Raw genomic sequence first — 26,978 nt, 5'->3', positions numbered from 1 at the left:
CAGTAAAGCTGGAAATTGCAGTTTTTTTGTGACATTTTTACAAAATAACTGCTTGCACCTTGTTCTGAAACCATTATTTTGAAAAAAAATTAAGGCCAAAATGAGCCTGGTATATTTGTTGTGGACAAAGGCTAAGGCATTATTGTTATTTCATAGATTTGATCAAATCGTTAAACATCACACAGTAAAGTACAACACGCTGAAAATTTTGATTTTGTCTGGAGAGCAGTTTGGTGGTTTTGCTGAGTATTGTCTAAAAATATATGTTGTGGGTCTCACATTTTTTTAAAGAAAATAAATGAATAAATACGTTTTAAAAAATATTAGATTTTGCTTTTATGGTTCTTTGGGTCAAAAAGGTTCCCGGCCTCTGGGTTAGTTTGTTGTTCTGCCTGCAGAGCTCGTTAAAAAAAGTACTGGGGCTTTAAATTTGCAACTTGTGCTTAACTCACTTGTTTGATTTATATCATGGGTCTACAACCTTTTTCAAGCTGAGAGCTACTATTTATTACTAATTAGCGCAAAGGTCATCCAGTTTGGTATACATTTTTAAAATCTCAACTTAGCTCAATGGCTTGCTAAATAGCTAAAAAGGTACCTTTATAGTTATCAAGAAAGCTATAAAGGTAAAAAAAACAACTAAAAACGAGCTAGATAGCTAGCCCAAAAAAAAAAAAAAGAAAAAAAAAAAAGAGTAAAAAGCCATATAAATAGCCAGATAAAAAACAAAAAAAAAGCTAGATAACTAACTAGGAGACCAAAATATAGCTAGATAACTAGCATGAAGGTAAAATGTTGGCTAGAAAACATGCAAAAAAATGTAAAAAGCTATCTAGAAATCTCACTAAATAGCCAAAAAGGTAGGAAAATAGCTAGCTAAAAGAAATGCAAATTTTTTACTCATTCACTTTATAAAATCCATAAACTGAAATTTAGTGTATTGTATTTCCTGTAAAATAAATTAATAAAATATGAATAAATGTAATACAAAATTAAATTCTCATTCTACTGCCTTAAATAACTGCATGGAAAAATATTCAATACTTGAATAGATTTATTTTGTCTATGAATCACACGAACTGAAATGTATTTATTTGAATTTCTAAAATTACTTATATTATTACTATGTTTTTACTACGTTTCAGGTACTTGAATTTACATACATTTTTTTAAAATCTATGTAATATTAACTGTAATTCATTGTTGATTGGACGGACTTGGATGAATTGATGATCTGATTGAATCATTGTTTAAAATAAATAAATAAATAAAATAAGACATTGCTACGGTTACTCAGTACTTGGGTATTTTTTTCACCAAGTACTTTTCTACTTTTACTTCGCTACGTATTTGGATGACCACTTTTTACTTCTATTTAAGTCATATTATTCTGAAGTAACACTATTTTTCTTGAGTAATAATTTTGGCTGTTCTACCCAACCTCTGCTTGTTTCAGTAGATCATGTCACAAGTATGAGAGAAAATGTTAAGCTCTCACTCACCCGTCCAGGGAAGAAAGCGCTGTTCTTGAACTTTCGCAAATAGAAAGCAATGAAAAAGGTTCCGCCCATGAGGACCAGCGAGAGCAGCGCCGTGTTGGGTTCCTCAGTGGGGACAAAAATGTCGCTCGTCCCGGTGAAGACGGTAAGGTTGCTAGCGTTTGCCGGCAGCGGTGTGACATCTTCAACTGAAGCGTTGTGCTCTGCCGTGTTGTTAAGGGAGCAGCGCTTCAAAGGGTGTTGCTTGAAAATCTAATAAGAAGAAAAATAAATAGCAAATGAAGATAGTACCTCCTCTCATTCAAGGCTCACCAACCATTTTGAAGCGGAGAGATATTTTCTTGTTACTGATTCGCGAGTAGGGCCACTAGTTTAAACGTCTTTTTTTTTTAAATAACAACTTTTCATTTCACTACATTGTGCTTTGCATTTCTCAGCCTTAGTGCATTGCAGTTTGAAAAATAATTCACGATCCATTATCCTCAAGCTCATAACACTCAAGTAGGGGTCGGCACATTTTTATCGGGCCTTGCAGCTTTTTTTTGCTGTTCTGTCCATCAAAAAGAGAACTGCACTCGTACAGTCGCAATCCATTATCCCCGACTGCATAGTGCTGCAACTTTTGTTAAACCTGGCCTTTTTTTTTTTGCTGTTATTCGACTTAAAATAAACTGCACTTGTATAGCCACGGCCTATTAATCCCAATCCTGTACCTGCTGTGAATGGGGACTGGCGGAAGACAACTTTCTCAGGAAGTGTAACATTCTGGCCCACCTTGCACAATTGTGGCCGCTATCCATTATCCCTGCTCAATTATAGCTGAGAGCAGTGGCCGGCAGAGTGCATTTTATTTTCTGGTTCGGGCCACCAAAGAGCACGGCATTGTGGTAAAATGAACCAGTGTTACTACGATGTTGTAATTAATAGAAATAGGGTTAAAATAGGCTTAGTCAACCACTAAAACAGCAGCCTTGTAGACGGGTAATGAGTGATATCCCTAAGTACATTATAGGGTCAATTTAAAAATAATTTTAAAATAATTGGTCATGGATTTAAAGACACTGATCGTGTCAATGAGTATTCATACTTGTAAGAAATCAAATCAGAGAAAATCACAATCATCCATCACTGGTGAGCTATAGTCAGAACGGGTCAGTGGGCTACTCAGCTATTTTTGGGGGGCTCCGTAATGCCCGCGCGCACCACTTTGGTGACCCCTGATTTAATTTACTTCACTAAGGATTGTTGGATTGAATCCAAATCCAACGATTACTAAAATGGAAAAGAACCTAATCCTAGATAATAAACTCTCCCTCCAACAAAACTATCAAGTCCAATCTGTCAGTGGAGATTTGAACATAAAAATAAATTGAATTAAGTCTGCTCACTTTAGCGTCAGAGATGCAAACACGCTTGTGCAGGCATTACCGTATTTTCTGGCCTATAAGTCGTTTCAAAGTATCAGTCGCACCAGCAGAAAGATTCATTATTAAGAAGGAAAAACCATATATAACTCGCACCGAAATATAAGTCGCATTTTCCAGGACAATTTATTTGATAAAACTCAACACCAAAAAGGTACATGTCATATTGAAAGGCAATTTAAAATGAAAGAGAACAACGGGTTGAATACTTTAGTACAGTACACGAACGTTACATGATTGACATGCTCATTAATTTCAGTGACAACCTATCATATTAAGAGTTATTCAGATAACTCTCGCATAAAAACATGCTTGGCAAACTATGATTTTAAATCCAAATCACTAAATCCAATGGAATTTTCATCCTCTGTGTCACTGTCATGATTAACAATCCGACTGCCTAGGTCTTACGCTTCTACATGACTTACGTCACACTCATGGCCACCTCCGCTTTCTGCTTTTGGGCTGCACGTTTCACTCTTATATGGTTTTCTTTTTGGTGCCATTTTTTGTTCAGTTGTTTTCATAAATTAGAAATTCCTTTGGAGCAAGATGAAAATAATTACGTTGGAGGAATGACCCCTTGTCTTCAATCGGTCAAGTCCCAATTAGTATCGGAATTCGAACCATCTCAAATATTATTGAGATGCTACAGAGAGATTACGAGTGCACTCCAGTTGGCAAAAAAAATAAAATAATAATAATGAATAATACAATATAGACTCCAGCACGGCGGCGCAGTGGTTAGCGCATGTGCGGCACAGTTCATGTCTTGGGAACCTCCTGCGTGGCTTCAAATCCAGCTCCAGACTTCCTGTGCGGAGTTTGTATGTTCTCCCCGTGCGTGCGTGGGTTTCCTCCGGGCACTCCGGTTTCCTCTCACATTCCAAAAACATGCATTTCAGGTGAATTGGCCGGTCCAAAATGTCCCTAGGTGTGAATGAGTGAGTGAGTTGTCTGTCCCTGTGTGCCCTGCGATTGGCTGGCAACCAGTTCAGGGTGTCCCCTGCCCACTGCCCGATGATTGCTGGGATGGGCTCCAGCACCCCCGCGACCCTACTGAGGATAAGCGGTGTAGCTAATGAGATGAGATGAGATGAGACAATATAGACTCATGAATAGAAAAACATCATGTGTTGAACCCTAATGTAAAGTATTTTCATCTGAAATAAGAACTATACACAACCTGGATATTGCATTTAAAACTATAACAGACAATGTGACATCTGAAAAATCATCGTGCAAAACTATGAAATTTAAGTCAAGTGTAATAAGAGTACAAGAAAAACTGGTGTAGTTTTGCCAAAATAAATACTTTCAATTTGCTCAAAAAGGATTTCTAAGCAAGGTGCAAATGCTCTGTGCTTTACTGTTCTATTACATTTCCCCAAAAAATGAGAAACGGTGTCATTTGAGTGAGAACAAAGGCATCGGCATGACGAAGGAGCGAGACACAAACTCTTCTCAGCAAGATGCAGGGAACGCAGAGCAGGTGTTTGGTCACAATACAGCATGAAGGACGCTATGATATTAATTGGATAACCTCCTTCGAGCAGTCAGGCAGGCAATCTGACTGAGCCACAGCGCGAGTTATTTCCTGAGTGTTTTTCTGTCAGTGCGGGAAATATTATTTGTCCTTTTAATTAAAAAAAAAAAAAAGACGTTTTTTATTGAATTTCCTATCAGCTTGAATCTTGGCTGCCTGAAATGTTCCCCGTGGTGCAGGAAGCATCCACTGTTGTTTTGTTATTATATCTTTCTAAAAAAATATACCTGTACATATTTTTTTATCCCGGCCTTAGAGTGAACCAGCGATAACCTAAGCGGGATGTAGCGAGGAGTCTCTATGCTTTTTTCCCTCTCATTTACCCTGGCGAGCTTGAGGAAGGTCTCACAGATGAAGATGAGTGAGATGAGGAAGGAGAAGATTTCCTGCGTGAAGCGCGAAACGAAGCGCACCAGGAAACTTCCTTCTACCGCGACAGTCACCAGCGCAATCAAAACGAGCCACACGCCAATCCACACGCGGCCTGTCAGATACTCCATGTTGCTGGACTTGCAGAACTGGGAACAAAAACGGTGCACCAAACAAATTAAACATGCAAAACATTCCAAGTTTTGAATGATTATGAGATTGATTGCCAGTAATTAAATTGTAATTAACAATTTTTAATGGATGACTGTAAAATTAAAATGTTTAATCTGATAAATTGAATTTTTGATTGATCATTTAGCATTTATTTTATGGATTTTTTTGCATTATATATATATATATATATATCACTAATGTCATGTGAAAAATACACTTTTGTTTACATTGTAAATACATTTCAATTTGATGTAGTTCTATTGTTGATTGGAGTATTTTCTTTAATATTTAGATTATAAAGATATGAAAAACAAAAAAAAGACAAATTGAAAAGTCAATTTATTCAATTAAAAAAATCTATAAAATCCAAATGAATAAAATCAATAACATTCTTTTATAAAATGGAAAAAAACGTTCTTATCTTATGGTCATCCATAAATACTAGAAAAAAAATACAAAAAAATCCTCAAAAGAATCAAGATACTTTTTTTGCCCTCATTCACTGCAAACAAAATCTAATGTTGCTGACATTATGAACATGTGATGTAAGCCCATACCTGAACAGCCAAGAGATTCATAGATCAAACTACAGTAATAATATCAGACACCTGTATCCTGTGGTTGTTAAGGTAATGTCATTTAACCCCTAAATGTTCCTGTAAAATTCACCTAAAATCAAAAGTAAATGGAATGCTGTTCTTGAGGATGTGGATGGTTTTGGTCTCTTAAGAAAGGTAAGACTAAGGTTTTGTCCCAAACTAAAATAATATCTGCAAATGCAACTAACTTTGAGTAAACTGAGTTGGAACACACAGAAAGACAGTTTTTATTCTCGCCTAAATGTTTTTTTTTTGCAATTAAATGCCTGCAGATGAGTGTAGCATGGGCATCTGGAAAACAGGTGAGATAATACCTTGAAGCCTTACCTTGTATCTTGTCGAATTTGATCACAATCTGAAGAATTTAACAATGTATTTTACATATTTTTCTAAAGGGTAGGTTTAGCGTCGATTTGGAGACAATCAGTTTACAACACTAAAACCTTTACATTGGCCATTTTTTAGACATTTTGAAAGAGTTGTAAATCTTTTACTTGCCTTTGTTCACCCTTGTGCGTAAAAATGAATCACAATTGGCTTTGCATATGTTTACTTTCAGCTCTGATTTGAATACTCACAGTACATGTGTACATATTTATGTTAGTAATTCCATTGGCTAACCCATATGCCAATCATCATTCAAATCGGTTACTACTGGCTAATGATATTCAAAGTTATGGGAGGCGATCTCCTATCAACCTGGGTCGAATAAGCTACTGCGGGCTGTGGATTCTGAAAAAAAGCCCGCTATTGACCGAGAGTAGTGTAAATTAAAAGGTCAGAGGCTAACAACCATATTTAACACGGGTTGGATTCACCAGACGGTCCTTGAAGTAACGACTCCATGTTTGCATACATCCAATTATTTTGATGACTACGAGGGGACGTAATTGGTGAGCTACACTGGCCTTATAATTTTCAGGTATCATGTTTAGACTGAAGGTGATGTTTCTGTGATGAGTACATTTTGAAATAGTCTGCATATCTTGAATCCCAAGAGTTTAGGCTGGCACGCTGTCGGAACGTTAAGGTGTTTATATTTGGTATTTATGTCATTGTTGTGATTTGAAACTCACAGAATAAAAAGCTTCTTCAAAAACCAAAAGGGGTCCGGAGAATCCCACCACTAGGAGAGGTTGCGCTCCTAGCAAGCAGAAGATGACCCCCTGCACAGCGGTGGAAACGATGAGCTCCGACACACCGATCAGACCTTCTGTTTTCTCGCCTGTCCACATGCAAAAAGTCAACATTTGTTTCTAACAGATGGGTAATTGCAGGTCCTTGTAAAGGTTGTTCTTACTCAGCAAGCCGCCAAAAGTGATGGCCGGCGAGAGGGCGGCAAAGTAGATAAAGATGACAGCGGCCATGCACTGGCTGTTGAGGGCGTCCTTGAAGTCGCTGAGGTATTTAGGGTAGCGCCGCTTCATGTCTCGGACCAGCCCGCCGAAGGGACGGCCAGTGCGCTTTAAGGGGTCGTCGGACTTCTTGAAAGGTGCAATAAGGGCGTCTGCGGGAGGTGTGGCAACTTAACTCATTCACGACCATTTACAGTTAAAGACATACCCTAGATTCCAGAAAACCGAGTGCACCTGATTCAACCCGTGTGGCATGCAGTTAACATACTATGCACATGTTTATTGTATTGTCAATCAAAGAGAGCACTGAAAATTCTGAAAACGTATATGTTCAAAATGGCAGTGTGCTGTTATTTTTATGTCATTGCATTTGGGAGCCAAACATACACTATACATTCATTTTGCACGGGAGTCGGATTTGGGCACAACACCGGAGCGAGGTTTTGGTGCGGCTTCCGCTTCACCGCCGTAATGCATAATAGTAGCGAGGTCTCACAGTAAATAAATGAAAAAAATGATGTGTGAATGGATAGGTCTGATGCCACTAAACCTTTTGAGTGGATGAAAGTCCAAAAATATTCAAATTGACAGTTATCACACTTTAGGTTCACGACCAAATCATGTACTGACATGCATTGTGTCAAAAAAACGCCACATGCGACGAGGGTTAAAGGTACATATGTATAATTAAGTAGGAAGCTCAATTTCGTTTTTGTATCAAGCTGCAGGCTTAAACAGTCATAAAAACGAACTCATTCACATCCATTTCTTACATAAAAATAGGTGGAAAAGTGAAGAAAAGTCACGCATTTTGCTGCGATTAAGACACTTGTTTACAGACTGTGTCCACAGCTTTCAATCTTAATCAACTAGCAGTCAATATGAATTAAAATATTTAGTGCGATAAAAAACATCTCAAAACAAAACTCCACGGACTAAAATTCAGAAGCCTTAAGACCACAACAGCCTGTGCACATGCAGGGCCATGTGACTGATCTTAAGCTCTCACATCATTTGAACACATAAAGTGATAGAAGACCGAGTATTGCTGCTACTACTACATTAAAAAAATCATTATGCATAAATGCTTAGGATCAACAAGTACTGTCGGCAGATTGAATATTTTAGTGTCTCAGCCAGTGAGCAAGCAAATTGTAAATTTTTCCCACCGGGCCAAGATAACTGTCAGCCCGATAATTATAGTGTACCCTTCCTTAGTTAGGAACAAATGTCAGTATCTACAATGAATTGTCGGACTCCTGCATATATGTTTTACCGATTTAATTAATATTGACTCCTGTAAAGTTGATTAATTGGACAGCTGCTAACCAGTGTTAAAGCATTTCTGACTGGACATTTCCCCGCTGATTCAGCAAAAGAGTGGAGTGGCGGCAGTTTTGTGTTGCTCACGTCGTCGCGACTACGAGATCGATTCAGATTTCTGCTATATCAGAATTCTCGACTGAGATTTTTTTTATCTTGAACAGCTGAAAAGTTTCAGGTAAGTATCTCGGACAATTGGCATAAGGTAAGTGCCGCGCGCATTTGTTTATTGTCGCGCTGCTGCCGATCGCAGGTGAAGGAGCAACCCCTGCCCCGGCTGCAAAGACGCTGCTCGGCTTCTGACTGCTCACAAGTAAGTATGGGTTGTTGTAAAGGTTGCTCCCGCTTCTGTAGGCAGTTATCCCTTCTAGAGCAACGTGTCCGTAAGCTAGAGCAGTTTAAAAGGAAAATGTTAGTTGCCGCGGACACCACTGCTAGTGTGGGTTGTAGCGAACCAGTTAGTCCGGTTAACATTAGCCCTAAGAAGCATGCTATTCGCGGTGAGCCAATCCAGACATGTAATAAATTCAGCCCCCTAGCTAGTCCCACTCCACCGCGGTCTACTGGCTCCCGCACCCTAGTTATAGGTGACTCCATCACCCGTAACATAAAGCTTAGCACTCCAGCCACGGTGCATTTCTGGGGCCAGAGCACCAGACATTGAGGCTAATTTGAGGGAGCTGACATGCAAATCTAGTCACCAGGACAGGGCTAGCTACACCGATTATAGTCATTCACTTCTGCTATAATGATACTAAAATGAAGCAATCTGAGATTACAAAGAAAAATGTTGCTAGGACCTGTAATCTCGCCAGAGAGATGAGTCGGCATCGAGTAATTGTCTCTAGCCCCTTGCCCGCAAATGGCAATGATGAGAGGTTTAGCAGACTAGTCTCGCTAAACCTGTGGCTGGCAAGTTTCTGTAGTCATCAGGGATTTAGGTATGTGGATAACTGGCCTGCTTTCTGAAGCCGACCTAACCTGCTGAGGAGAGACGGCCTTCACCCTAACTGGGAAGGTGCTCTCACTCTTTATAAAAATATAGAGTACTGTTTAAGTCTTCCATGACAGGGTACACTAGTGCAGGCCAGGTCACAGGTGATTAGTGAACCTGTAACCACGGGTGTGGAGTCTATCGCTAGAGCTAACTAGCGCTATGCTAGATTCATGCAATTCACATAGTTTTTGTAGTTTAGAGCGCTCCATTGCCTGCACACCACACCCTGATCTGTACTCTTCTATAGCATCTTCGTCTGTGCTACTTACTTCTGATTATCCCTTATTAGACGAGGAGGGAGAAAAAATACCGCTAGTCATCCTGTTACTCCACCTGTCAACAAAATTCCTGTGGTATGGAATTCGGGCCGCATCTGCCGCCATGCAAGGCACAAGACCCAGGAGCCCATCCCAGCCATCTCCGGGCAGTGGGCAGGGGACACCCTGAACTGGTTGCCGGCCAATCGCAGCTGCAAATCACATTAGTTCTCGCAGCCAGCTGCGTTCTTCATTGACGCACGAGCCGAGTGATCCACCGCTAAGAGTCGTACAGCTGGGCGATATTACGTCCGCCCGGGACAATCGGAGACAAATTCACGACAGGGTTTATACTTGCACCGCACCGCGGGTGCCGTTCGGTCGCTTATGCGAGCGAGCCACTAACCCGCGGTGCGGGTACTTTCGGGCCTGATACGCACGACACTGCGACAAGCCGAGCAGGTCGGGCGCTCGGCGCGGAGGCCGGCGTCTCCCGCCCGGGCTGCGATGGCTCTACATGGCCCTTGATGGCCCCGGCCGACAGATGGGCGGCCGCGGGGGAAAAGGGTAGCTGGGGGGAACTGTGGGGTTAGAGGGGGTGGTGAAGCGGAAGCTGCACCGAAACTGCGCGCCGGGAAACAAGAACAGCGCGCCGTGCTAGGGTCGTCAGCCGAGGGGGATTCCCGCAAAAAGTGAAAATCTGCAAAACAGACCGTGAAGCTCTGAAGCCGCGAACGTCGAACCACTGTACTTGTCAATGACCTTATTAATGAACACAATCTTAACCTTATTGGCCTTAGTGAGACAGGGTTGAAACCAAATGAGTTTGTAGTGCTAAATGAGGCTCCTCCCCCTAACTTTGTGAGTTCGCACTTGGCACGACCATGCAAAAAAGGTGGCGGTGTTGCTATTATAACGGAAAGTATTATTGGTGATTTTAATGAACTCCCCATCAAATTCACTTGCGATTGCTTTTAAGTCACTGAGTGTTACATTTAGTTTTAATCAAATAGTTGATGTGCCCACTCATAAAGATGGGAACACTATAAATCTTGTTCTGACCCAGGGTGTAGTATCCTCAAAGGTTACAGTGCTAGCGTATCCTCATGCCATCTCTGATCACTATCGGTGTGTGAGGTGCTGTTTAATCTTTACTGTGATAAGGAAAATTTAGGCTTTAGTAGTAGCATTATCCGCCCTGTAACGGCATTAGCTTTAAAAGAACTAATACCTACAGTAACTGCGGCCTTCTCTTCATACACTGGGTCTGTTGACTCGCTTACAAATGACTTCAATACCGCCTTGGTTAATGTTCTTGATTTTGTGGCACCCCTAAGGCATAAATCTCGACCTAAGGGGCCGGTCACACAGACATTTGCGGCTGAATCACGGCCAGAAATTTCTGCCTATGAGGCGGACGCTATTGGACGCTTTGAGATCGCCATACAGACGAGATACAGCAGTGCTTAACACGCAGTCGGAAATTCGCGCGCGGGTGGCAGCGCGAAAAAGTTTTGCGCTGCTCAATTCTTCAGAGCGCGGGTACACAGCCTTTCACGAGCGTATCGAGGCTGAACCACGGCCAGAAATTTCTGTCCGTGAAGCAGACGCTGTTGGGCGCTGTCGGACGTTTTGAGACCGCCATATAGACGAGATACAGCAGTGCTTTACTCGCGGTCGGAAATTCACACGCGGTTGGCCGCGCGAAAAAGTTTTGAGCTGCTCAAAAGTTGGAGCACGTGTTAAACCGCGTGCCGCACACGTGGTCAACACGAGGTAATGATGCGGAACGACGTGCTCTGGCCGCGGCGTGGTTACACATGGGTAGGACGGGAAATTTCAGCGGGTAATCGTGGGTGGAGCATGGTATCCGAGCATGTTCTGCGCCTGTATCGCGGTTATTACGTGAAATTAGCGTGTTACGCGTGTGACGGTCAAACGCCTTTCTCTGCGTATATACAGCGCGATTTGCCGAGCACACGTCAGTTGTGCTCGAGACGTCAAGGGGGTGAACATGGATCCCCGTCAGCGTAGTGACCTCGTCTTAATCCATTTTTATTTCTTGACATTTCTTTTCAAGATAATAAAATAAATATTATGCCATAGCTTGAAATCTTGATCTTCACGGGACTGTGTCTTGAGCGGTTGTGATTTCTACAGCCCGGTGTTATCCGAGAAATGCATCCCTGCCGAGATTTGCATCCCCTCGCTACTACAACCACTTTTACCTCGTTTTATCTCACTTTTAGGGAATGTAATGGCGAACATATAACCAAAACCACTTCGTCTTGCATTTGCTGGGAATGTAATACAACTTAAACCATTCTGTCTTTGTTTTTGTTGTGAACGTAATCGAACGGTAAATCCTCCCCCCCTCGCGTGAACGCGCATTCTGCTGCGCTTCCAACAAAAGCGATCGTATTCTATATAAAACGCTTATTAAAACAATAAAGCGAGCTAATTATAACAATTGGGAGATCTTAGTCTATATAACGCGTTTATTTAAACAAAGTGCGATCGTATTCTACAAAATGCGTTCGTTAACGCGGATGAAAAAGTCAAAAGCGATCGCAGCAGAATGCGCGTTCACGCGAGGGGGTGGGGGGGTTGGTTGTGTTGCGTAGGAGTCGGATTTGGGCACAACACCGGCTCGGGAGCTTTTATACCCGTTGTCCACACGAGAAAATGACGCAAAAATGACGCGATGAGGAAGCGGAACAGTCGCCGGCGTCTGTTTTGCGGGCATACCACCGATGAACAGCGGGTTGGCCAATTTTGCGCATTTTCCATCGCGGGCAACCACGGGCAAAAAAAAAACGCAAAATTTTAGCCGTGATTCAGCCGCAAACAGCTGTGTGACTGGCCCCTAAGAAGCATACACCTTGGTTTACTGAAGAAACCAGGCCACTCAAACTCCATCTGGGCCAGCTACCTTCCTGAGGTTTACGGTTCTCAGCACACGTCTTACTTCATGCTCCTGAAGTGTCAGTGTGTTGCTACTGGTTGTTGGTGGATGTGGTGTGACTGCTGGTGGCCTTCCAGCTTCAAGGCGGGCAAAGAACTGGTTAAAATCCGGAACTGGAGAAGCATCAGCCTTAACAGTCACCAGGTTGTTGCCTCTGTAGTTTGTGATGTATTGTAGACCCTGCCACATCCCCCTCGAGTCATTTACTGCGAAGTGGTCTTGGTCTCTTTGGAAAGGTACTGTAAGACTATGAAGTTTTGTCCCAAACTGAAATGATCTCCGCAAGTGCAACCAACATTGAGTAAACAGAGTTGGAACACACCGAAATACTTTTTTATTCTCGCCTAAATGTTTTTGCAATTAAATGCCTGCAGATGACTGTAGAATTGGCATCTTGGCTGGAAAACAGGTGAGACAGTAGTTTGAAGCCTTACCTGGTACCTTGTCAAATTTGATCACAATTTTAAAAACTAAACATTGTATTTTACATAGTTTTCCAAGGGTAGTTTTAGGCGTTTCTAAAGGTGGCCATTTAGAGACGACTACTTTACTACACGAATATGTTTGAAAATGTGTATTTTACTTTGGCCAATCTTTTAGGCAACGTGTTTGACTTCTCTTTCCTCAAGTCATGTTTAATTGTATAGCCCTTAATCAAAAAAGAGTCTCAAAGGGCTTCACACACTTATTTTTTTCTTTTTCGATTTCTTTCTCTTAAGTATTGTGCACACTTGCGCATAACGGTGCATAAAAATAAATCACGAATCCCCTTGCACACGTTATTTTCGGCTCCACTTTGAAAAAACACCCAGAAAATGGAATACATTTTAATTAGAAATTTTAATGGCTAACCAATGTGTCAATCATCATTCAATTTGGTTACTACTTGCTGAACATATTCGGACCTATTGGAGCCGATATTAGTTTTATCCAACAGGCCCGTATAGGCCAATGTGGGCTGTGTACCGTAAAAAAGCCTGCTAATTGGCTGAAAAAGGTGTCAATCGAGAGGGGAAGTCTAACTTCCAAAGTTGCTGCCGACACTTTGCGAAAATAGGGCTTGCAAAAAAAAAAAGAAAAAAAAAAGGCTAAGTTGCATCGTGTTGTAAGCCACACAGTGTTTAAAATGAAGAAAACAGTAGCGGCTTTTAGCCCTAAACTGACAGTACTGTAATCTCATTCACAGCCTGGGACAGCTACAGATGTCAACGCATACCTTTCTCTTCCAGGCTTTTGGGTTCATCTGCCAGCATCTTGCCCTCTTCCCGTTTGCGCATCATCTCTCGCTGAAAGCTGGCCACTGAGCGCAGGAGCTCATCGCCGCCCACTTCTGATGGTGGAAGCACGATACTGCAGTCCAGAAAGCAATTGATGGCGTTCAGCAGATCCTGCCGCTCGTCTGCTAGGTAGGCTGCCTCGTGGAACGCCTGCATGCACATTTAGATTGGGAATATTAATTAAAGAAATGAAAAACCTTAATACAGGCATATAACATGAATTCATTTTGCGTAGCTAAGAGCTTGTAGAGCAAATAAGCCAATCACAACAACTACTACTCAATTTTTCTTTTTCACTTCTTTGTTTAAAGACACATCATGACCCCCTAACACCTTTTCCCTTTTTCTTTTCAAAGACCTTCTTCGTTCCCTGTTGGATTATCGGACTACGTATGCCTTTGTTTAGTCGGGACCACGTTTTCATGTTTAATTTTTCCTATTCATCTTTTTTTTGTTTTTATTAACCAACACAGACAGAAAACAAACTTGTTTCTTGGATGTACAACCCATACTTCAAGAATAACAGAACCGATATTCACATTATCGCTCCGTTTTAACATCGACCCCAGCCAAAGAGCTCAGGCTTTTGGAAAAAGTGAAATAACTGCGCCTCCTAACGGACAGTTCCGTGACGTATCCGGGTCTCATCACATAGCCCAAAAATGTTCAGCGGTTTACAACAAAGTCTGATAACATGGAGTTAGTAATCACAATTGAAACATTCATGGCTATGTATTAATCATGATGAGGGGCCATTTATGTATCTAGCTTGCTCCACTTTGATTGTCCGGCCCCATTGGCTTCTAAAACAATCTCGGGTTAGGTCCTTTGAGACAGTTTGTGTTTAAAGGTATTAGAAAAGATCTTTCTTTAAAATTGATTTCGGCACAGAACGTGTAGTGTTCCTCCTCAAATCCATGCAGATATGTTCAATGATATTCTACGCTCCATTGATATAGAGAAATTAATTCTCAAAGTAGACAGTCTGACCTCATATCCTCTAGAGCTGTGACGTCACCAAAACACAACAAGGACCAAAACAATGGTGGGTCCCGATAAAAAACAGATGGCAATTGGAGTAATCGGCAGATGCATAGCGCTCATTTTTGTTTGGAGTGATTAGAACTTTGCTTACCGTGTCGCTAGGGGACTTGTGACTGTTTTGTCAGAGTTGCGTGTGTTGGTCTTGTACAGAGTGCGTTTTTTTTCTAAGCACGTAGTTGTAACTTTTCCTTTTGTATATTTCACCGCGTGTCTTGCAATTGATATAATATTGTCCAGATAGCTCCCAAAGGTTTTCTTGTTAGCCCCGTAAGTAGTCGGCCAGCTGGCTAGCCTGCCCTGCTACTTGTTTTTTCCCCGGCTGGGTTCGTGTTTGTTGCCGAAATTGTTTTTTTTCATTGTTGGCTGGTTAACCTGACTCTTTACTGCATGATTTGGGATGACCAGCCTCCAGTTTTTCTGCAGATGAGTTCCAGTTAGCTTTTCTTAGCAGCCGGCTAGCTTGCTGTGTCCCGGCTGGTTTAGCCCGTGTGTCAGAGTATTTATGCCAGTCGGCCCCATTTCAGCTGTTCACCATTCGTTGTACCATTGCTGCACCCACCTGCGACACAATGCCTAGGCATCCTCCACAAAAATTACCAAAACTTTGCTTAAAACACTCAAAACATTTTTGACTAATAAACACATAAACCAATATGGTGACTGGTTTGCAAGGGTGCTGGTGTTCTTCACATGACGTCAGAGCTCAGGAAGTCAAAGACAAGACAAAAGTTCTTTAGAAGGAATCTCTCGGAATATACCAATGACATATACTGTATATAGATATTGTGCAAAAAAAACGTACTATTTTCTCACATTTTCTATGTTTTAGTATTTGGGTATCCTTTTAAGGGACATACACATAAATGTGACTTGACCTGACATTTTATATGACGTCGAACAATAGCAAACGGGCATCTTAGTGACGCATTTTGTCATATGAACAAGCACCGCAAAATCCTTTGTGGTTTATGTCGCAAAATGAGGAAAATACTGGAAAGACGGACAAAAAAAAACCCCATCGCATTCCACACAGCAAAGTGAAAACTTGATAAGGCTCGTCGGGGATCAACCGTATCTCTCACAACGTACCTTATCAGACATGAGCGTGGAGATGGAGCGTCCTATCTGGTGGTAGTCCATGCTGGAGGTAGCAGGCCCAAGGAGAACAAAGAGGAAGCGGACGGGCACCGGAACCTCCAAAACGGACTCCAACTCCACGGCCTCTTGCAGCCGCACAAATGCCATAGTGGGCTGCTCCAGGAAGTCCACACTGCCTGGAAGCAAGTGCAAATGCTCAATGGATCAGAAGATGAGTTCCCTGTTACTCACTGGCTTTGAAGTGGATGACTCACCCACAAGGACTACGGTAGCCTCAGCGTTTTCTGGAATCTTCTCCAGGAGCTTCAGCTCGTGCTTGGACTTAGAGCGATGCAAGCCTGATGCGATGTTGGCCTCTTTCTACAGAGTAATATAGATTTTAGTGAGTTTCAGTCTTAGCCTGGTTCAGGGGCATTACCAGAAGTGGGGCGGTTAGACATGCTCTGCCCACGAAAAGACAAGTGGATTTAGTGGTCAGGCCAGTCTGAAAAAAAGACAAACAAATGAAAAAAAAGAAAAAAAATGAAAAATTGAGAAAAAATGAAAAACATTAAAGCAAGAATAAAGAAATAAAAAACAGGGGTAAAGGAAACAAAAAAAGAGGGAAAAATAAGAAAAAGAGTAAGAAAAGAAAGCTAGAAAAATAAAGCATAAAAAGAATAGAGAAAAAAAAGAAAAGCAGAAAAAATAAAACATAAAAAGAGAGAAAATAAGGACAAATAATAAAACAAGAAAAAAAGTAAAAATCTGGGAGAAAAAACAAAGAATAAAAAAGAAAAGGAAACGTGAAAAAAGAAAGCAAGCAGGAAAAAATAAAAAGAGGAACAAAAAAAAAAATTAAAAGCTAGGAAAAAAGAAAAACAGATGAAAATAAAAGGAAAAAAGGAAATGAATGAAAAAGAAAAAAGCCGGAAAAAGACAGATATTGGTCATTATATTACTAATAATCATTTGATTTTCAGCACAAAATAAATAAAATTTTGAAAAAGCTATTATCTTACTTAATTATCATAACATTTATTTTTTCACTCTGAAGTTGTTTATACTAAGCAACTTTAAACTGAATCCCTGCATGACATATTATGTCTTATTAAAAATATTGCCTTTAGAGTGCAACAACAAATGAACTATAAAATACAAGAATAAACGATACGTTAAAAAAAAAAAGATAATCGTGAAACACATCTATGAAAAACACTGGGACACTGCCTTTTTGAGGTATTTGGGTAACCCTAGCAGCAAGATGGCAGCTCCCTTTATGTAAGGCCAGGGGCGTTACCAGAGGGGGGCAGGGTGCGCAGTGCCCACGGACAGATACGCCCTGCCCACCCAAAGAAAAGTGGATGTAGGGAAAACGAAACACAAGGAAAAAATAAAATAAAAGTAAAAGGATGAAAAAGAAGAAAGAAAGAAGCAGGAAAAACGAGGAAAAACGAAACCCCCCCCCCAAAAAATAGACAGATTTTTGGGCGTCTTTGAAAGAATAGAGTAGAAGAATAGAATTTACTTTTGTTGTCATTCTTTGTAACCATGCACAATGAACGAAATGTCGATACACCTGACCAGTACAGTTAAACTGTAGCGAGCCGATGCAGCCGCAGCCAGACAGGGCGCTGCCATTTTAGACCCAACTGCTGTGTTGGGAGTCATTAGGTGACCAAACCCCCCAATTACAACCCTTAATGCAGAGTGCCAAGCAGGGAGGCAATGAGTACCAATGTTGTAAGTCTTAGGTATGGCTCTGCCGAGGCTTAAACCAGCGACCTCCCAGTCTCGGAGCGGGCGCCCTACCATCTAGGCTACCGAGCTGGTATTCTACCAATAATAAAGTAAAAGTATGCATGAAATGAATAGAAAAAAAATAAATCTATAATACTACTCAATTATGATAGCATTGTGTGAACTTTTAACTCATTTGAATGTTGAACTTTTTTATAATAAGGAACTTCTAGAAGGGAGCTGCCTGTCTATTGTTTAAAATAACGAAATCTGATGTAAGCTGATGCTGGATGTGCTGTTGCAAATGTTTATTGTCCATTAGTGCTGTGTCGAATATTTTTGGGGGTAATAATATTTGTGCCCCATGCATTTGCTTCTAAATGGTGAACAATTTGGTCAGCTCCACATAGGTGAGGCTTAAATAATGTAAAAGAAAAAAGCAAATTTCTTGACTTGAAAGTATTTTTTTTAAATGGACATTTATACAGTTGATATATTTTTGCTTAGTTTTTAAAACACTGTCCCTTGAACAAAAGAGACTAAGGTATTTGGGGTTCTTTTGTAAAGTACAACCACATGTTTTTTAGGTTATGACAAAAAAAACAAAAAAATCTGTTCTGTACTTCTATAAATAATTTTTTTCCAAAATGTCTTTGTCATTATATGCAACAAAATGTCCTATTTCTGAAGGATGTATAAAATGTCTTTATATTTTGGGGGGTTTAATTTGGAGGTTTTATAAATCATAACTGTTCTTTTATGTACGAGAGGACAAAATTCTAAGGATTTCATTTCAACAGAGCGATTCTATTTAGGTTTTTTTGTGGAAATACAACACAAAAATCAGACTCAAATAAATACATATTTGGATAACTTTTCACCCCACAGGAGGTGGTGCCTCGACCATCCAGGCGGTTAAGGAATCTGTTAAACGTCATGTTAGCATTAACCTAGTAATATTTTTTCTTTAAGTAAAACTTTTTTCTTCATGTAAATAAATGTACTGTATTTATTTGTGTATACCACTGTAAAGGAAATTATAGTTTGATTATAGTTTATATAAGCCATTGTATGATCAAAAGTGCCTTAACAAGGCCAAAGATTATATTCTGGTGCCGTTCGTACTCTTGCAACAATTGTATCCTCTTGGATCCCACTAACTATTAATTAAGATGGCCTTCCTTTTGATGCTGAGAAGTCCGGAGGAGAGCTTACAATTGTACCCTCTTGGGGCCCGCTGACTATTAATCAAGATGGCCTTCGCTCTGGTCCTCGGACGTGCGGAAAAGAGTTTGCCTCCCTTTTGGCTTTGCTTTGATTTGATTTCCCAGAGACGCATTGTACCTTTTGGGTTACAAAGGTTCACTATTCTTATAGGTCATTTAATATATTTGCATGCCTTCTAGCGACCAACATTATACACTACATTTAAAACATGTGATTACTGTCTAAACCAATTAGATTCCTTTCCTGTGTTCATGTAATCTCGTTTAAACGAATCAGAAGTGTTGTTTCATTTTTGTGTTTTTCAATAAATGAGTCTCTAGCCATTGGGAGGGTGTGATTTTCTCTCTGAGTCGATCTTGGAAACAGACCTAGGGGAGAGCTCAGTGGGACGCACCTCCAATAGAAAGGCTATAAAAAAAGTAATCTCCGATTCAGAGTGTGTTCTTTCTTTATTCTCCTACAATCTCAAGTTTTAACCATGACAACCACTCATTTTATTTTACCTGAAAAAAAAACTCAGTTTGGGTGACGGAGCTACCCGAAGCTACCGGAAAAAATTGGATTAATGGGAATCAAACCTGGGTCGTGAAGGTGAGAGCGATGAGTCCTCACTGCTAGACCGATACAAATGACATATGGAAAGGCATTTGATTTTACCAATAGATATCACACTGTTTTACTCATAGTACCAGAAACGAACTTTAGAGAATGGAGAAAACAAAGTCTTCCTTAAGGTGTAAAGGAACGCACATCGAGGAAAACATGACTTTCAGTGTACTTGATAATGACTTGGACTTTGAAAACTATAACACAAATGCATTTTAAATGTCTTCATAGTTTACATTGTCAATAAATTACTTTAATCTGGTCGCACATTTTTGTAGAGGAACTACACTGTCACAAATCCATTTCCCCTAACCTTTTCCAACCACTGACTCTGCGAACGCTTCGAAAGACTCAAAATTCATTCACAGGAAGTAACTAGACTCTCCAGCTGTAAAATAAAGATTTGAAACCCTAAGCACACCTGCACATTGTTCTTTTCCACGTCAATGTGAACGTCGCAATCGCCCGCAGCGTGCACGTTGCTCATCAGCGGCTCGGTGACGGAACCTTCGGGCGGATGGGCGTGGTTGGCACCGTGTCCGTGGTGTTTGATGCTGCCAAGGCTCGCGGCCGAAATGTTCCTGGGGAAGGGGCTGCTGTGCTCCTTGTCGTCGCTTGGGTGGCTGCAAGGAAAGTGGCAAGGCAAAAAGATTAGGCCGGCGGCATTCTTTCAGACAACCTTTGACAATTTTTTAATCTTTGTGGAATTTGGCGGCAGGAAATGAACGCGGCGAGGGGTTGATGTGATGGGCGCTCACCTGTGCTTGAGGAGCAGGGCCCTCAGGACATTGGCGCGATCCTCGGCTTTGATCTGGTCGGAAATTATCATCTTCTCCACCACTTGGTGGGCGATACCTGGAAGCGTTTTCTGGTCCAGGTCCAGCAGCACCGCACCTTCAAAAACCAGAGGCAGTTTACTAGTCCCCAGGATAATGATGGAGGCCCTCGCCCCAATATGAAAGTTAGAGGGACAATGTGTATTATTTTCCCACTGGATGTTGCTGTATTCTGTTACGCCACCGAAAACGAGTGCTAAAAGCACAATGGAAGAAGACAAAATACGGACACTAAAATTAACCAAAATGCACTTTATTACTTTTGAAAAGAATAGATAACAAAATATGGAAAAATACATAAATAAAAGATTAAAAGGACAAAAAAATAAAGAAAATGAAAAAAATTTAAAGAGGGCAAAAACTAGAACAGGAATAAATAAGAAAAAAATTATAAAAGGAAAATGTATGTTTTCCTCTTTAATTCCTTTTTCTTTTTCTTCATTCTCCTTTTTTGCTTTCGTTTACCCTACTTTTCTTTTCATTCCCTGCCGTTGCTCAACCACCACGATATGTTCTGGGATTAATGCAGGTTGGCTTTCTCCTACCGAGGGTGGCGTGACAGAAAAGTAATTGCGAAGCACTGCCGTAAGGGGAGCAATAAATTGAATCTAAACTAGCCCTTAATTAGTAAAAGTGCTAAACAACTGCATAGGCCAAAATTACAACATCTCCTTTTCTGAAACCTACAGTGCATCCGGAAAGTATTCAAAGCGCTTCACTTTTTACACATTTTGTTATGTTACAGCCTCATTCCAAATTGTATTAATTTAATCTCTTATCTCAAAATTCTACACAAAATACTCCATTATGACAATGTGAAAAAGTTTTTTTTTTTTTTTTTTTTACTTTTTTTAAATTTATTAAAAATAGAAAACTAAGAAATCACATTTACATAAGTATTCACAGCCTTTGCTTAATACTTTGTTGATCCACCTTTGGCAGCAAATACAGCCTCAAGTCTTTTTGAATATGATCCCACAAGTTTAGCACACCTATCTTTAGGCAGTTTTGCCTATTCTTCTTTGTCTCAAGCTCAATCAGGTTGGATGGGAGACGTTTGTGCACAGCCATTTTCAGATCTCTCCAGAGATGTTCGATCAGATTCAAGTCTGGACTCTGGCTGGGCCACTCCAGGACATTCACGGAGTGGTTTTCAAGCCAATATTTTGAGATCTTGGCTGTGTGCTTTGGGTCATTGTCTTGCTGAAAAATGAACCTTCGCCCCAGCCTGAGGTCAAGAGCGCTCTGGAGCAGGTTTCCATACAGGATATCTCCATATATTGCTGCATTCATTTTTCCTTCTATCCTGACTAGTCTGCCAGTTCCTGCTGCTGAATAACATCCCCACAGCATGATGCTGCCACCACCATGCTTCACTGTAGGGATGGTATTGGCCTGGTGATGAGCGGTGCCTGATTTCCTCCAAACATGGCGCCTGGCATTTACACCAAAGAGTTTAATCTTTGTCTCATCAGACCAGAGAATTTTTTTTCTCATGGTCTGAGAGTCATTCAGGTGCTTTTTGGCAAATTCCAGACGGGCTTCCATGTTCCAGGCTTTCGTCTGGCCACTCTACCATACAGGCCTGATTGGTGGATTGCTGCAGAGATGGTTGTTCTTCTGGAAGGCTCTCCTCTTTCCACAGAGGAACCCTGGAGCTCTGACAGAGTGACCATCAGGTTCTTGGTCACCTCCCTGACTAAGGCCCTTCTTCCCCGATCGCTCAGTTTAGAAGGCCGGCCAGCTCTAGGAAGAGTCCTGGTGGTTCCAAATATCTTCCATTTACGAATAATGGAGGCCACTGTGCTCATTGGAACCTTCAAAGCAGCAGAAATTTTTCTGTATCCTTCCCCAGATTTGTGCCTCAAGACAATCCTGTCTCGCAGGTCTACAGACAGTTCTTTTGACTTCATGCTTGGTGTTTGTGCTCTGACATGCACACTCAACTGTGGGACATTATATAGACAGGTTTGTGCCTTTCCAAATCATGTCCAATCAACTGAATTTATTGCAGGTGGACTCCAATTAAGCTGTAGAAAGATCTCAAGGATGATCAGTGGAAAAAAGATGCACCTGAGCTCAATTTTGAGCTTCATGGCAAAGGCTGTGAATACTTATGTAAATGTGATTTCTTAGTTTTCTATTTTCGAGAAATTAAAAAAAAGTTAAAAAAAAACTTTTTCACAATGTCATAATAGAGTTTTTTGTGTAGAATTTTGAGATAAGAGATTAAATGAATACAATTTGGAATGAGGCTGTAACATAACAAAATTTGGAAAAAGTGAAGCGCTGTGAATACTTTCCGGATGCACTGTACATGAGAGCAAGAATTTTTTTTTAAAACCTCAGCATAAGGAAAATAAGAAACATTGACAAGAGGCCACAAGAGGTAATCCAAGATGACCATTATATTAACAATTCCAAATCATGTTTATGAGACGGTATGCGTTTTTTTCATGTTTTGGCACCTGAAGTGCCTATTCTTCTCTAAAGATGGCAGCATTACCCCATTTCCCAGTCCCTCTCACTTTTCAACTCCCAAGGTAATTTTAGACAATTATCCACCTCTATTCTAAATAACCAGGGCTCCCACCTCACATTGCTGAGTTGTTTAAATTCCTGAAAACTTTCCCTTGCCAAGATAACAAGCTTCTCCTTCCACGACCTCCTTTTTTTAATTCTCTCCTTGTTTGAAGCTCACTCTCTAAGACCTTGCACTCCGACCACCTTCTTCAGTTCCCCCTTCGTCCCAAATTGTGCTCAAGTCATCGTTTTTAAAAGAACTCCCAAATCTCCCTTTCAATATTTCAAGTTTTTTTTCGTAGCTGTTAAATAAACGTCCCCCAGATCGTGATCAATACCCTTGTGTCCTGCATTTGGGTATGTCCAACACCTCGTGACAGTTTTACTCAACTTGTGACAGTTTTTGCTCTTTATCTAAATTAATAGTGATTTTTTTCAATGAATGAAGTATTTTTCCACCACAATAGGTCACTATATATTACACAATGGGTCATGAAGAGTGTATAAGGCTATATCGGACATTAAATTTCAGTTTCGGCTTCTTACCATGCGCAATAGTCTTGCGGAGTTCCAGCAAACTACGAAAACACAAAGAGGCCACGTGCGGCTTTCCCCAGCGGTCCGTCTCCTCTTCCACATCCTCCTCAAACTTGATCCAGCGGGCTGTCTCCTTCCAGCGCATTTCCTGGTTTTTGTCCATGGTCAGCTCGTTCAGTTCCACAAAAACCTGAAGGGGGGACAAGACGGACAGCACGGTCATTCCCATGGAACAAAAAAGACAAAACAAACGTGCTTGTGAATTAAGTGAGGGTGAAAATGGGTTCCACGTTTGATGAGTTTAAGTTGAAAACATTTTCAAACTGGGAGCAGGATGCAGAAAAAAATCTTGTTTATTTTTAACAAAATGAGTCATTACAAACAAATTATTGGAGAACAAAACATGGAAATGAAATTTAAAAGTGAAATACAGTCAAAATGAGGGATTATTTTGCATCAAATTAAATGGCTACTCAGTTTAAAAAAACCCAGTCAAATAAGAAACATATTTAAACAATAAATAATTGTAAAATGGAGCAAGAAGTGAAAAATTGTGTTTCCTTTTTATCTGACCCTAGCTTAAACAGTTTGCCACTTCTTTGTAGCATTTCTTCTTACAGCATCCTCGACAGAGGTTGAAGACACATTTATTTCCCTTTGGATTGCCACACTGTTCACATTTGATGTACTTTGGTTTTTGATCAGGGGAAAAGTTCTTGTTGGGATTGCGTGATCTTTTCTTCTGTTTGTTTTTGGAGAGACCCCCACTTCAAACTAATGGTTTTATTTTACTGAGTGAACGTTTTTTTCTACCACTAAGAGGCAGTAAATATTACACAATGTCTATATAAGGGATCCGTGAACCGTGATATTAGAGAATATTCTAATGTTTTGTGCACTATTTTTATATACGTCTAAAACTTCAATATATTAATAAAGAGGAGGAAATTAAAAAGGTGTTTGTCAAAAAAATGGGATTTATCGATTTATCAAAAATTAATAAATAAATAAATAAACATTCGTTTTTAAAAATAATTTTAAGTCACAGCTCTAAGTGTATCGTGTAAAATTATTGATTCAGCTGAATATTTAATGATAAACAGGAATAATTATCAACATTTTTCCACAAACCAAGAAAGTTTTTGTCCTTTACTTATGAAGTAACACTCCATGCTTCCGTGCTTGACAAAACAACTTTGCCCGTCTCATGCTTGGGAAATCACGCTCACGCCAAGGTCAAGCGAGGGTGAGGTGTTCACACCTGTCCGGCCTCACCTTTTCATACGCAGATGCAGCTGCGCTAGCCCTTGCATCCATCAGGACACCTTTAGGCCGAGAGTCGGAGCGGTACAGAACCAGAGGCTTGGACTATGGATTAGGAGAGAAGGCTGAGTGGCTGTCTGGGGTGTTACCAGGTAGAGGGGCAGGGGTGGGTAGTGCCCACCCACAGACATGCTCGGCCCACCCAAAGAAAACTGGACAAAGTGGTGAGGGCAGTCAGAAAAATGAAAAAAAAAAGAAGACAAACGAAAAAAGAAACGAATAATAAAAAAAAAGAAAAGGGAGAAAAATAAAAAATAAAAATAAGTAAAACGCTGGGGAAAAAGAAACAAAATAATAAGAAAAAAGGCAAAATAACAAAAACATAGAAAAAGTTAGGAAAAAAAAGAAACAGTAGGAGAAAAAATAAAACAAAGAAAAAAAGAGAAAAAATTGAGAAAAAGAAATAAATAACGAAAGAAAAAAAATTATAATAGACAAAGAAAATGGAGAGCAAAAGAAGAAAAAAAGCAGAAAAATAAAAGTAAAAATCTAAGGCAGAATTAGCAAAGATAAGAAAAAAAGAAATAAAAAGAAAAAGCAGTAAGAAAGACAGACTTTAGGGGTTCTCTTTGTTCAGTATATTAATAATAATGTCAAATTCTGCCCATACGAATAACATTTTTAAAAAATCTATTATTCCACTAAATTATAATAACATTCATTTTTTTCACTCTGTTGTGAACCTCATTTAAACTTTTTTATACTAAGCAAATTTATTCTAGAATCCATACGTGTAAACTATACATTTAAGCCCTCAGTTTGTCAAAGGCTAAGGATCATAAAAAAAGGTTGTAATTGGTCAAGAGTGTTGTCAAATACAACATAGGGGCTAGCTGAAGTATTGAAACCAATCTGAAAAGTATGTTTGTTTTTAAAGGAAAGTAATGAAGCCAAACAGAAGGTTAGCACAAAGCTCGTCAAACATTGCAGGAATGCTTTTGGGTGGTTTTTTTTTTTTTTTTAATCTGTCGCATTATCGGGTGTTTTGGATTAAATATTTCACACGGTTGGATTCACTGGACGTTCGTGAATGTAACTACACCATATTTGCGAAGAATCTTATCGTCGGGTGACTTTCACAGGGACTTACAGTGTAAGTGAACAATAAAGGCTTTGTAGTTTTAAGGTGATGTTTCTGTGATGAGTACATTTTGAAACGGCCATCATGTCTTGCAGCCCAAGTGTTGAAGCTTTCCAATGATATGACAAAATGGCATGACGTATTTCAGTGACTGGTGACATTCCGAAGACAGGACTTTGTTTACCAACATTAAGGGGTTAAAAAAAAAAAGGTAATCGTGAAACACATCCCTGAAAAACATTGGAAACGATGCTGTGCAAAAAATATTAAGGTGTAATAAAAATTGTGCCTTCCCGTGCACTTGATATATCCCCCCCTGAAACTCATGTCTGGCAACGGCCCTGGTGGCTGTCATGGACCTGACGGAATGGTCTGTGCATCAGAATTGTACGAGCGTTAATAAATCATAACGGGAGTAAGCTGCTGGTGTCTGGTTGCTCGATTTCCCTTGTTTGATGGTCCATTTATTAATAATGAGTCATGTGCTTATCTGCAAATTCCACTGTAGGGATTTGATGGGAATTGCGAAACTAAAGCATTGATGTAATTGGCCTCAATGGGTCTTAATGAGGTCATATAAATAGGATAAACCGTAGGTTTGGTGCTCTATGAGTGTTCTTACCTCATGTGGGGTGCGATCCTGTTTGCGGGGGCGGATGGTGAACTCCTTGTGCTCCTTGCCCGTGTGCACCATTGGGCTTTTTATGCTCTTTCGGGCCAGGTGACGCCGCACGCCGGGGACATCTTCAAAGCGATGGCCTGGGGAGAGAAGGAGTTTTAATTTGAATTCTCCACTTATTTAAAAAAAAACACACACACACTTTTATCTATTTGATGCTTTTATGTGTTATATTTTAATTAGCTTAATTTTTACGTTTTACTTTTTATTTATTAAATTTTTATTCATCATTTATTTTACCAGTACCAGTATATTTTCTTTTTTTATATTAAAAAATATGTTACTTTCCCTTATGTTTATTTATTTTACTCATTTTTATTTTTGTGTTTTAATTTTTGTTATTCTTTATTTTTATTGAAAAGGTAAAAAGTGCTGTGAACAATACAATGTTTTCATTCTTGTTTTTTTCTTATTTTTGTTTTTTTAAAACCTTCTTTAAAAAATGTTTCCAATTACTTTTTGTTTAATTATATCTACCAATTTATTCATTTATTTTATCTTTTGTTATTTTTTTCAATTT

The 26,978-nt window shown here is 40.0% G+C and overlaps 1 protein-coding gene across 6 annotated transcripts in view; it reads right to left on the bottom strand.

The window, feature by feature from the left end:
* slc4a2b (solute carrier family 4 member 2b) overlaps positions 1 to 26,978 on the bottom strand; it is a 98,644-nt gene that overhangs the window by 10,068 nt on the left and 61,598 nt on the right. For all 6 annotated transcript variants that reach the window (XM_088322744.1, XM_088322741.1, XM_088322743.1 and 3 more), the window contains 11 exons: positions 26,402 to 26,538; positions 23,385 to 23,565; positions 20,238 to 20,373; positions 19,901 to 20,102; positions 16,182 to 16,287; positions 15,919 to 16,103; positions 13,725 to 13,935; positions 6,912 to 7,118; positions 6,688 to 6,836; positions 4,793 to 4,987; positions 1,503 to 1,751 (listed from right to left, as the gene is read on the bottom strand). In XM_088322744.1, the coding sequence (XP_088178870.1) occupies positions 1,503 to 1,751; positions 4,793 to 4,987; positions 6,688 to 6,836; positions 6,912 to 7,118; positions 13,725 to 13,935; positions 15,919 to 16,103; positions 16,182 to 16,287; positions 19,901 to 20,102; positions 20,238 to 20,373; positions 23,385 to 23,565; positions 26,402 to 26,538 (1,958 nt within the window). The remainder of the gene's footprint in view (positions 1 to 1,502; positions 1,752 to 4,792; positions 4,988 to 6,687; positions 6,837 to 6,911; positions 7,119 to 13,724; positions 13,936 to 15,918; positions 16,104 to 16,181; positions 16,288 to 19,900; positions 20,103 to 20,237; positions 20,374 to 23,384; positions 23,566 to 26,401; positions 26,539 to 26,978) is intronic.

Source organism: Urocampus carinirostris, chromosome 18, assembly GCF_059441175.1.
Source record: "Urocampus carinirostris isolate Australia breed hairy pipefish chromosome 18, RoL_Ucar_1.0, whole genome shotgun sequence".
Lineage (NCBI taxonomy): Eukaryota > Metazoa > Chordata > Actinopteri > Syngnathiformes > Syngnathidae > Urocampus > Urocampus carinirostris.
Note: the sequence above shows the minus strand (reverse complement) of the source record. Positions and strands in the feature narration are given on the sequence as shown.